The sequence below is a fragment of the Eumetopias jubatus genome, unplaced genomic scaffold, assembly GCF_037043125.1.
Source record: "Eumetopias jubatus isolate StellerSeaLion01/CBP00866 unplaced genomic scaffold, mEumJub1_p1.0 scaffold_4, whole genome shotgun sequence".
NCBI lineage: Eukaryota > Metazoa > Chordata > Mammalia > Carnivora > Otariidae > Eumetopias > Eumetopias jubatus.
In genome coordinates this window covers 82,366,253-82,379,097 of record NW_028274810.1, presented here as the reverse complement: position 1 = coordinate 82,379,097, position 12,845 = coordinate 82,366,253, and the positions used below count along the sequence as shown (strand labels likewise).

Sequence of the window (12,845 nt, the reverse complement as noted above, 5' to 3'; positions counted from 1 at the left end):
TAGATACCTCATATAAGTGGAATCAAACAGTACTTTTCTTTTTGTGACTGGCTTATTTCATTTCGCATAATGTCCTCAAGGTTCATCTGTGTTGTAGCATGTGCCGAATTTCCTTCCTTTCTGTGGCTGAATAATACCGCTTTATATGTATATACCACAGTTTATCCATTTATCCTTCAATGGACATTTGAGTTGCTTCCACCTCTTGGCTGTTGTGAATGATACTGCTTCAAACATGGGTGCGCACCTGCTAGAGATACCTATCTCCTCAAGACCCTGCTTTCAGTTCTTTTGGATATGTACCCAGAAATATTGTTAGATCATATGGTATTTCTACTTTGAATTTTTTGAGGAAACTCCCTACTGTTTGACACAGTGGTTGTACTATTTTACAGTCCCACTGACAGTGTATAAAGGTTCCAGTTTCTCTCCATCCCCACCAATGCTTGTCATTTTCTGTTTTCTGGTAGTAGTTGCCCTAAATAGTTGTTACATCCATATCTGTCGGTGTTATAGCTATGTAAATATTGCTCACTGCGAAATCAGATAGTATACTATGGTTTCATTTTCTTAAATCTGTTTTTCTGAAGTAGTTAATTACCACACTTATTTTTTTAAGTATAAATTAATTTATCCTTAATTTTTTTTTACAAATGCAATTTACATCCTTATCTATATTGTCTGTGTGTCTGTGTCGTGCCCCCTCCCCCGCAGATGCCCAGACATACCCAGTAATCTATCAATTCCTTTAAAATTGTTTTCTGGAGACCTTTCTAGAGCCTTGTGTTCTGCTCCAATCTATACTGCTTGTTCTCTAGCCTTGCTGCAGAGCTGTCATCCTGGTGTTTCCCTTTGCTGCCTTCCTGGATTGAATCCTGGACCCCCATTTCTTCCTCTTGATCTATTTTAGTGGAGCACATTCTTTGAGAATTTCTAAGAAAGTGATGGATAAATTTGGGTGGCCCTTCCCTATCTGAAAACATCCTTATCCTCATACTTGATTGGTAGTTTGGTATAGAATTCTAAATTAAAAGTCATTTTTCCTCAGAATTTTGAAGGCATACATCTAATGTTCTTGTTAAGAAGTCTGTTATTAATTTGATTTTTATTTCTTTTAATGTAACCTGTTTTTTTCTCTCTGGAAGTTCTTAGCCTGCTCTTTATTCATTATTTTATGCAAATTAGTCTACTTGCTGTGACATTTTCTTATTGACTTTACTTTCATATTCACATTTATGATTTCTAAGAGTTTTTTTCCTATTCTGTTTCCTTTGCATATTACGTTCTTATTTTATGAACTAATTGCTTATCTCAAGATTTTTTCTTTCTTTCTTTCTTTTTTTTGTGTAAAGATTTTATTTATTTATTTGGGAGGGAGAGAGAGAGCATGCAAGAGCAGGAGGAGGGAGAAGCAGGCTCCCGGCTGAGCAGGGAGCCTGATGTGGGACTCAATCCCAGGACACTGGGATCATGACCTGAGCCGAAGGCAGACACTTAAAACGACTGAGCCACCCAGGTGCCCCGATTTTCTTCTTTTTTGAGTAATAATTCAAATACAGTAAAGAAATTTAATGTATACAACTTGCTGAGTTTTGACATTTCTATACACCCATGAAACACTGCAATTAAGATAAATATACCACACCACAAAGTTTCTTTGTGTCTCTTTGTAATTCCTCCTTCCTGTCTTTCCTTGCTCCCTTCAATTCCCAGCAACCACTGATTTGCTGTCACTATAGTTTGTAATTTCTAGAACTTTATGTAAATGGAATCATACAGTATATATACTAGCTTTTCTCAAAGCAAAATTATTTTGAAATTCATCATTTTGTTGATAGTTTATTCCTTTTCATTGCTGAGCAGTATTCCATTATAGAAATATACCACAATTTGTTTTTCCATTCACCTGTTGATGGGCATTTGGGTTGTTTCCAAATTTTGGCTGTTACAAGTAAAGCTGTTATGACTATTCATATACAGATCTTTGTATGGATACGCTTTCATTTTTCTTGAGTGAAAATCTAGGGGTAAGATGACTGGGCCATATGGTAGGTGTATGTTTAATTTTTTAAGAAACTACCAAACCTGGGGCACCTAGGTGGCTAAGTCGGTTAAGCATCCGACTCTTGATTTCAGCTCAGGTCACGATCTCAGGGTCATGAAATTGAGTCCGGAGTTGGTCTCTGTGCTCATCGGGGAGTGCTTGAGATTTTCTCCCTCTGCCCCTCCCCCAACTCATGCTTGCTCTCTCTCTCGCTGTCTTTCTGTCTCTCAAATAAATAAATCTTTAAAAAAAAACCCAGACCACCAAACTTTTCCAAAGTGGTTATACTATTTTATATTCTCACCAGCAGTGTATGAATTCCAGATGATCCCATCCTTACAAAGGATTGTTTGTTGCCAGTATATAGAAATTCAGGTGATTTTTGTACATTGACCTTATATTCTGCAGCCTTGCTAATAAATTCACTTGTTAGTTTTGGTAACTTTTTTGTAGATTGCATCAGTTTCTGTATCTATGATCATCAAGAAATAAACACATTTTTACTTGTTCCTTTCCAATTTGGATGCCTTTTATTTAATTTTTTTGCCATATTGCACTGGCTAGAACTCCAGTACAGTGTTTTTTTGTTTTTTTAAAGATTTTATTTATTTATTTGACAGAGAGAGACACAGTGAGAGAAGGAACACAAGCAGGGAGAGTGGGAGAGGGAGAAGCAGGCTTCCTGCCGAGCAAGGAGCCTGATGTGGGGCCCGATCCCAGGACCCTGGGATCATGACCTGAGCCGAAGGCAGACGCTTACCGACTGAGCCACCCAGGCGCCCCTCCAGTACAGTGTTTAATACAAGTAATTCAAGTAACTTGTTGCTGCTCTTAGGAGGAAAACATTTAGTCTTTCACTATTATGTTAACTATTATGTTAGCTATATCTCCTAGATACCCTTTATCAACTTTACAATGCTCTCTACTATTTATAGCTTATTGAGAGTGTTATTAGAAGTGGATATTGGATTTTGTCAAATAGTTTATCTGCATCTGTTGAGATGATCGTAGTGTTATGTTTTTTAAAGTCCATTAATTAGAGAATTATACTATTTGATTTTCCAGTGTTAAGCCAGTCTTGCATTTCTGGTCTTAATTCATTCTGCACTTGGTTCTTAAAGTATTATCCTTGTAAAGTAATAGCATTGGGTTGATTTGCTAAAATTTTATTATGCATTTTTGCATCTGCCTTAATAAGGGATATTGGTCTATACTTGTAATTTCTTGATCTGGTCTTGGTGTCAGAGTAATGTTGGTCTCACAGAATGAATTGGGAAGTATTTCTACCTCTTCAAATTTTCTGGAAGAGTCTGTATAGAAGAATTGGTATCTCTTTTTGGGTAACCTTTGTAGTCTTTCAAGGAATTAGACCATTTCATCTAAGTTGTTAAATTTATTAGCATGAAGTTAATAACATTCCCTTCTTAGTCTTTTACTTATTTATTTATGTTTGTTTATTTTAAAAATTTTTATTTATTTACTTAGAGAGAACCAGCATGCAATTAGGGAGAGGGGGAAAGGGAGGGAGAGAATCCCAGGTAGACTTGGCTCTGAGCACAGAGCCCAACGGAGGGTAGGGGAGCTCGATCTCACGACCCCAAGATCCTGACCTGAGCAGAAATCAAAGTCAGACGATTAACCAACTGAGCCACCCAGGCCCCTGCCTTTTATATAGTATTCTCTAGTGATGTCATCTTTCCCGTTCTTGGTATCGGTAATTTGTGTTTTCTCTCTTCTAATCAGTCTAGCGAAAAGTTTATGAACACTATGATGTAATACTTCCTTTAAAAAGAACCCAGCTTTTGTTTTACTGACTTTTCTCTATTTTTCTACTTTCTATTCATTAATTTCCATTCTGGTATTTATTATGTCCTTTTTTCTGCTTACTTTGAGTTTCATTTGCTCTTTTTGTAGTTTCTTTGTATGGTTGCTAAGACCATTTATTTGAGACCTTCCTTTTCTAATTTAGTGAGGGAGGTTAGGAACAAGAGGAGATCTGTTCGTGCAATCTTTGTTTACGCCTTGATCTTTTTTTAAAATCAACTTTACTGAGGTATACTTTACATGCAATAAAATGTACCCATTTTAAGGGTACATTTTGCTGAGCTTTGACAAATGTATGCACCTATGAAATCATCACAACAATCAAGATTGATAGAACATTCCTACTATCCCCCAAATTTCCCTTGTGCTCCATCTCAGTCATTCTGTCCCTGCCTGGCTCCTGCACTGGGAAAGCACTGTTTTCTTTTTGGTCACTATAATTAGATTTGTCTTTTCTAGAGTTTCATATAAACTGAGTCATGAAATATGTGTCCTTTTGTGTTTGGCTTATTTTACTTGGAGTAATTTTTACATATTTACCTATGTTGTGTGTATCAGTAGTTCTGTAGTTTACTGCTGAATTTTTCCTTGTATTAATATACTGTAGTTTAGTCACTTGTTGAAAGACATCTGTGCTTCTAGTCTTTGGCTGTTACAAATAAAGCATCTATGAACATTCATATATGGGTTTTTGTATAGATGTATATTTTCATTTCTCCAAAGTAAATAATTAGAGTGGAATTGCTGAGTCATATAGTGTTTGTATAACTTTTCCAAAGTGATCATACTATTTATGGTGAGTTTTGTATTGCAAAGGCTTAGGTTCTTTTTTATATGTGCATATGTAGTTATTCTAGCACCATTTGTTGAAAAGATTATCCTTTCCATGGATTTCTGCATTCTCTATTCTGTTCCATTGATATACTTGTCTATTCTTATGTCAATATTATACTGTCTTGATTACTATAACTTACAGCAAGTCGAAATTATTTGGATCTCTATAATTTTTTAAAAAAATTAACTTCAACTTGTCAGTTTGTTCAAAAACACCTGTTGGGTATTTCATTGGGATTGTGTTGACTCTATAATAGATCAGTTTGGGGAGAACTGACATCATAACAATACTGAGCCTTTCTAATCTGTGAACAGGATATATTTCTCCATTTATTTATGGCCTTGTTAATTTCTGTCGGTAACATCTTGTAGTTTTTATTGTACAAATCTTGCACATATTTGGTTAAATTCATTTATCAGTATCTCAGTGCTTTTTCATAATTTAATAAACGGTCACCAACGTAAGTGTAGTCACCATCTGTCACCATACAATGTTATTAAAATATTACAATATTCTGTATGCTGTATTTTTCATCTCCATGACTTACTTATTTTATAACTGGAAGTTTGTACCTCTTAATTTCCTTTACCTATTTCACCCGTTCCCCCACCCACCTTCCTGTTGGCAACCACCAGTTTGTTCTCTCTGTTTAAGAGTCTGTTTGAGTCTTTTTTGTTTTTTCATTTGTTTTTTTAGGTTCCACATATAAGTGAACTCATATTTGTCCTCTGTCTGACTTATTTCTCTTGGTGTTATACCACCTGGGTCCATCCATGTTGTTGCAAATGATAAGATCTCATTCTTTTTTATGGCTAATATTCTAGTTTGTGTGTGTGTGTGTGTGTGTGTGTGTGTGTGTGTGTGTGTGTGTTATATCTTCTTTATCCATTCATCTATTATAGACAATTAGGTTGCTTCCATATCATGGCTATTGTAAATAACGTTGCAATAAGCATAGGGGTGCATATATATTTTCAAATTAATGTTTTTGCTTTCTTTGGGTAAATACCCAGGAGTCGAATTACTGGATCATATGGTATGTCTATTTTTAATTTTTTTGAGGAACCTCCAGTACTGTTTTCCATAGTGGTTGCACCAGTTTACGTTCCCAGCAATAGTCCACAAAGGTTCCCTTTTCTCCACATCCTCACCAACAGTTGTTATTTTTTGTTGTTTTGATACTAGCCATTCTGACTGGTGTGAGGTGATATCCCCTTGTGGTTTTGATACTTTTGGTAACTTTTTAATAAATTCCGTAGGGTTTTCTGTGTTAACATGGTATCTCCAAATAAGGACAGTTTATTTCTTCCTTTCCAATCTATAGGCCTTTGTTTTTTTTTTTTGCCTTGCTGCACTGGCTAGGACCTCAAGTACATTAAGTATGATATTAGCTGTCGGTTTATCATTGATACCCTTTATCAGGTTTGAAGAAGTTCCCCTTCTTTTGGTAGTTGGGTGAGAGTTTTTATCATGAATGAGTGGTGAATTTTGTCAGTTGAATTTTCTGCATTTATTTGGAAGGTCATGGTATTTTGACTTATTCTGTAATGTGGTGTATTACATTTATTGATTTTTGACTCTTAGGCTAACTTGCATTCCTAGGATGCCTTACTGAATTATCCTTAATTAAGTTTGCTAATATTTTTAAGAGTTTTTATGTCTTGTTTATAAGGCATTTTGGTTTTTAGTTTTTCTTGTATTGTCCTCTAAGTATCATAGTAGTATTGGCTTCATAAAATAAGTAGGGAAGTGTTTCAGTTTATGTAGGATTTGTATTTATTCCTTTAAATGTTTGATAGAATTTATCGGTGAAGCCATCTAACCCTGGAGGTTTTTTTCAGAATTTCTTTATCTTTGAGTCCAGTTCGATAATTTGTGTCTTACAAGGAATTTGCCCATTTTATCTAAGTTTATTATTTTATTGGCATAAAATTATTCATAATGTTCCTTTATTATTCCTTTAATTACTGTAGGATCTGTAGTGATGGTTACTGTTTCATTTCTATTATTGGTAATTTGTCTTTTTTTCTTGGACAATCTAGTTAATCAGTCTTACTGATTTTTTGCCCCCAAAGCAAATTTTTAGTTTCATATTTCTGTATTGTTTTTGACTGTTACATTTTTATTTTTTTCTCCACTTTGTTGTTGCTTTTCTTCTACTTACTTTGGGTTTAATTTGCTCTTGTCTTCTAGCTTTTTTTTTTTTTAAGATTTTATTTATTTGACAGAGAGAGACACAGTGAGACAGGGAACACAAGCAGGGGGAGTGGGAGAGGGAGAAGCAGGCCTCCCGCTGAGCAGGGAGCCGATGTGGGACTCCATCCTAGGACCCTGGGACCTCGACCCGAGGTGAAGGCAGACGCCTAATGACTGAGCCACCCAGGCGCCTCTTCTTCTAGCTTTTTAATGTGGAAGGTTAGATCACTGATCTGAGATCTTTCTATTTTCTGTAAGCATTTTTTTTTTTAAGATTTTATTTTGAGAGAGAGAGAGAGAGCATGAAGGGGGAGGGGCAGAGGAAGAAGCAGACTCCCTGATGAGTGGGGACCCCCCGCACCCTCCCTCCCCCCATGCAGGGTTCAGTCCCAGGACTCTGGGATCATGACCTGAACCAAAGGCAGACACTTAAATGACTGAGCCACCCAGGCTCCCCTCCTGTAAGCATTTAAAGCCACAGGTTTTCCTTCAAGTGCTGCTTAGGTGCATCCCACAGATTTTGATATATTTTTATTTTCATTTGGCTCAGAGCAATTTCTATTTCCCTTGTGATTACTTCTTTGACTTATGGGCTATTTAGAAGTGTGTTACTTAGAGGCGCCTGAGTGGCTCAGTCGTTAAGTATCTGCCTTCGGCTCAGGTCGTGATCCCAGGGTCCTGGGATCGAGCCCCACCCCACGTCCCGGGCTCCCTGCTCAGCGGGAGGGCTGCTTCTCCCTCTCCCACTCCCCCTGCTTGTGTTTCCTCTCTTGCTGTGTCTCTCTCTGTCAAATAAATAAAATCTTAAAAAAAAAAATAGAAGTGTGTTACTTAATTTCCAAATATTTGGGAGTTTTCATCTATCTTCCTGTTACTTCTAGCTTAATTCTGTTGTGGTCAGAGAATATTTTCGGTATGAGTTCAATTCTTTTAAATATACTGAGACTTATTTTTATAGACCAGCATATGGTCTGTTTGGTGAATGTTCTATGTGCACTTGAAAGTGTATATTCTGATGTTAGTGGAGTGTTCTATACATTTCAGCGAGGTTTTGTAGGTTGCTAGTGGTGTTCAATTCTATATCCTTACAGATTTTCTGACTAAAAGAGGAGTGTTCATATCTCCACTCTAATTGTGGATTTTCCTGTTTCTCCTTTCACTTCTGTCAGTTTTTGCCTCTTGTATTTTGAAACTCTGGTATTGGAGGCATACACTTTTAGGAATATTATATCCTCTTGATAAATTGACCCCTTTTATCATTATGAACATTTTTTTTAATCTTAGTAGCATTCAGTATTAACATTCTTAGTAATATTCTGTTTAGAAGTCTACTTTGTTTCATATTTATGTAGCCATTACAGCCTCCTTTTCACTACTGTGTGCATTGTACATTTTTTTAAAATCTTTTCCTTTTAATCTGTTCATATCTTTGTGTTCTAAAGTGGATGTCTTGGGGCGCCTGGGTGGCTCAGTTGGATAAATGTGAGACCTGTGATTTCAGCTGAGGTCATGATCTCAGGATTGTGAGATGGAGCCTCTCATCTCGCGCAGGTGCTGGGTTTGGAGTCTGCTTGAGATTTTCTCTCTCTCTCTCTCCCTTTGCCCCTCCGCCTCCTTCTCTAAAAAAAAAATTAAAGTGGATGTCTTATAAGCACTATATAGTGAGTCTAGCTTTTCTTTTTTCCAGCCTTACAATTTCAGTCTTTTTTCTTTTTTAAGATTTTATTTATTTATTTGACAGAGAGAGAGAGAGAGACACAGCGAGAGAGGGAACACAAGCAGGGGGAGTGGGAGAGGGAGAAGCAGGCTTCCCGCCGAGCAGGGAGCCCGATGTGGGGCTCGATCCCAGGACCGCGGGGTCATGACCTGAGCCAAAGGCAGACGCTTAACGACTGAGCCACCCAGGTGCCCCCAATTTCAGTCTTTTAATTTGAGTGTTAGTCCAGTCAGTATGGCTGGTTTTAAATCTACCCTCTTATTACTTGTTTTCTATTTGTTTATCTGTTCTTTTTGTCTTCTTTCATCTTTTCCTGGCCTTTTTTTAAAGTATTTTTTAGTATTCCATTTTATCTCCATGCTTGATTTATTACCTATACCTCTGTTTTATTTTTAGTGGTTGTTCTAGGGTAGTAGTTCTCAAAGCTTTTGGTCTCAGGACCCATTTACACTCCTAGAAATTCAGGACCCCAAAGTTTTGTTTGTATGGGTTACATCTATCTATACTCAATCATATTAAAAGTTAGAACCGAAAAATTATTTAAATATTTATTAATATTTTAAAAAATAAACTTATTGCACATTAACATAAATAATGTTTTTATTAAAAATAACTTTTTTTTAAGATTTTATTTATTTATTCATGAGAGACAGAGGGAGAGAGAGAGAGAAGCAGAGGGAGAAGCAGGCTCCCAAGGAGCAGGGAGCCCGATGCAGGACTTGATCCCAGGACCCTGGGATCATGACCCGAGCTGAAGGCAGACGCCCAACCATCTGAGCCACCCAGTTTATAAAAATAACTTTTTTAAAAAAAGTAATCTCTACATGCAACATGGGGCTTGAACTCACAACCCAGAGATCAAGAGTGGCAGGCTCCACTGACTGATCCAGCCAGGCGCCACTAAAAATAACTTTTTTTTTTTAGAGGAGGGGAGGAGCAGAGGGAGTGGGAGAGAGAATCCTAAGCAGGCTTCATGCCCAGTACAGAGCCCGACACAGGGCTCTGTCTCACAAACCTGAGATCATGACCTGAGCCGAGATCAAGAGTCCAACGCTTAACTGACTGAACCACCCAGCTGCCCCTAAAAATAACTTCTTTAAAACAAAATAAAAAATTTAGGGAGAAGAATGGCATTGATTTACATTTTTGCAAATCTCTTTTAATTCCTGGCTTAACAGAAGCCTGCTAGATCCTCATTTGTGGTTCTGTACTCTGTCGTCATATAGCCTCTCGAGAATTTCATGGTACACTTGAGAGAATGCAAGTGGAAAGGACAAATAACATCTTAGTGTTGTTGTGAAAATAATTTTGACCTTGTAAAGCCTCAGAAGGGTGTGGAGGGACTCCCAGGGACTCTTGAACACACCTTGAGAAGTGTGATTCTGTTGTTTACAATATGGATCTTTAACCTACCAGTCTACCTTCAAATAATACACCACTTAACATATAATATAAGGCCCTAATAACAGTACACTTCAAAATCTCCATTCTGTTTTTTTTTAAGTTTATTTATTTAATCTCTACACTCAGTGTGGGACTCGAACTCATGACCCCAAGATCAAGAGTCGAGTGCTCTTCTGACTGAGCCAGCCAGGTGCCCCTCCATTCTGTTTTTTATGCTATTATTTTTATACATTTTACATATACGTATATGTTTAACCCTTTAACACATTAAACAGTTATCTTTTAAAGACTTTTTTTAAATGAGGAAAAGTCTTATATTTACTCACATATTTACCATTTTTCAGTGCCCTTGATTCTTCTCCATCTGTTATTTTCCTTTTTCCTGATGAATTTTTAATTTCTTATAGTGCAGGTCTGCTGGCAATGAAGTCTCTCTGCTTTTGTTTTATTTACAAAGTGTTTGTTTTACCTTCATTTTAAACTTTTTATTTTGAAAAGTTATAGACTCAGAGACTCCTAAGTTTGCAGGTTCGCCTCAGTTATTTCCCTTCTCTCAGGAATCACGATTCTGAGCAGTCTGAAAACAGTTGTTTCATATATTTTGCCCAGTTTCTAGTTGCTTAGTAGAATGGGAGGTAAGCCCATTCATCATGCTTAGAAGTCTCTGATTGTTAAAGGAGATCACAAGCAACAATGGTTATGTACATTCTGCTTCTGCATTTGGCATTACTGTTGAGGACATTTATGTGTCACTCAATAGCCCCCATCTAATACATCACTTCAAAAATGAGTTATATAATATATATATAATAATGTCTATTTCTTTCTTTTGTCTTTTGCCCTGTCTGCAAGGAAAATCAGTCAAGATTTGCACTAGATCATCGCAGTTTTGTTGACCTAGAGGTGACACATTTGCATTCTTATTTTCCACTTAATCTTTTTTCCTTTTTATTCCTATTTTATTAATGTATTTATAAAAGCAGTAGCCTGCACCCCCATAGCACGTTTTTTTCTTTCTTTCCCTCTTCATCCCCTCCCCTGTATTAGGTATTTTTTTGATTGCAAGGAATAGAGACTTTGTGATTGCCTTTAAGTAACTGAGTTTAAGGATTTACAGAAGATTAGACAACACAGCCGGTTCTTGTAGCAAAAAGAATCAGCCATAGATCCAGGCCTCATGCACCCTCAGAAATGGGTGCCTTTGTTCCCTGTTCAGGTTTCCCTGCCGAGTTAGTGATTCTCATACTTCTAATCCTTCTCTGACCAGTGCTTCTGCTGCTCTCTGTTAGCTGTCTCATGTGTGTCTGTTCTCTTCTGGAGCCCTGCCTGCGTGCTCTTCTCTCTCATTCTCATTACTAAAGCTCACAGTCACGTTCCGAAGGAGAGTATCTGATTGATTCACTTAATGTTGGTGCCAGGCCAGCTCTTAGGTCATTAGCCAGCTGAGAGATTCTCTGTTCGTGGGTCATGTGCCACACTTAATTAAACAGGGGCATGTACAAAGTATGGTGACATATAAAACTTGTCCGAAGGGCCATTGGCTAGCAGGCATTCAGCATCTTCCATTCCTCCTCCTTTTTAACAATTGATTGACCTAACTTATTAAGGACAGTCATTAGACTGGATTGTCCCCAAAACTAGTCAGCTACGTATTTATAGATTAAGGTTTAGATGAATTGCTTATCTCATTCCTGCAATGTTAAGGTTTTTTTTCTCTTTCATTCTTAGGCACAAAACAAAGGACAGTCTTCGCCACCTTTTAGCCACAACTTAAAGTATACCCATGGTACTGATTGTTGGTCCAAGAAAGCCCATCTGTTAGAGACTGTGAAGAGAAAATTCAAACATTTCCATTCTTGTTCACATCTCTAAATTTGGCAGAAGAGATAGGAGTTGTGAGCTGAAATAAGGTTTTTGGATTATTAGCTCCACCTGGGTTTGAATCCTGGCTTTCCCATTTACTAGATGCTAGATGAGTATCTTCTAAGCTTCAGTTTAATCTTGAATAAAATGGGGATCATGGTATTTGCCTCATGTGGTGGTTAGGATTAGATGATAGGGTGAATGCAAAGCAGTTAGCAAAGTGCCTGGCGCATAATTAATGCTTAATAAATGTAGCTCCCATTATCTCTAGATCATTAAGTCTTATCAAAAAAGGTTACTGTAGTCCATCAGTAAGTTCTTAGTGCTAAGGAAAACTAACATTTCTTGGTGCATGAGCTGAGACCTGATTATTGAGCCCTGTTTACTCAGCACTGTGCGAGGTACCAATTGGGTATACAAGAGACATATTGTGCTATGATTCTTGCTTTCTAATCCCCACTAAGAAATGTCAGTCCCAGAAAAATTTTTAAGGAAATTCAACTTGATGGTATTATATTGTTAGAATTCAGTCTCTGTTACTAACTGTGTGACCTTGGGCAGATTGTTTCTCTGTGCCTCTGTTTCTTCATCTGTGAAATGGGGAAAATACCTCATAGGATTACTATAACAATGAACAAATGAGTTAATATATGTAAAGCTCAAAGGACAATGTCTGATAACACGGTAAGTGCTATATGTAAGTTGCTTCTGCTAGATTATGACTCCTAGCAGTTTAATACTTGAAGCCTCCTTGGGCTTAATCGACCAGTTTTTTTTTCTCCTTTGAGTTTAAAGTGAATAGGTTTCTTTGTAGTATATCTCTAGCCTCCATCATCAGGATCTAGCTGGTGAGAGATGAGTGAGCTGAAGGACATGGTCTACAGATAATCTTGTTCCATTCTGAGATCGGATACCACAGTATCTGTATCATGCCAGCCCTCCTTTAGTGATGCTTTGGCAGG

General features: G+C 37.3%; 1 protein-coding gene across 7 annotated transcripts in view; it reads left to right on the top strand.

Moving 5' to 3' along the window:
- Nucleotides 1-12,845, top strand: part of S100PBP (S100P binding protein) — a 46,999-nt gene that overhangs the window by 27,174 nt on the left and 6,980 nt on the right. The window contains exon 5 of one of the 7 annotated variants that reach the window (XM_028113696.2): nt 10,873-10,923. The exons of the other annotated variants lie outside the window; for them this stretch is intronic. Within the exon in view, the coding sequence (XP_027969497.1) occupies nt 10,873-10,916 (44 nt within the window). The 3' untranslated portion in view covers nt 10,917-10,923. The remainder of the gene's footprint in view (nt 1-10,872; nt 10,924-12,845) is intronic. 7 annotated transcript variants of the gene reach the window in all.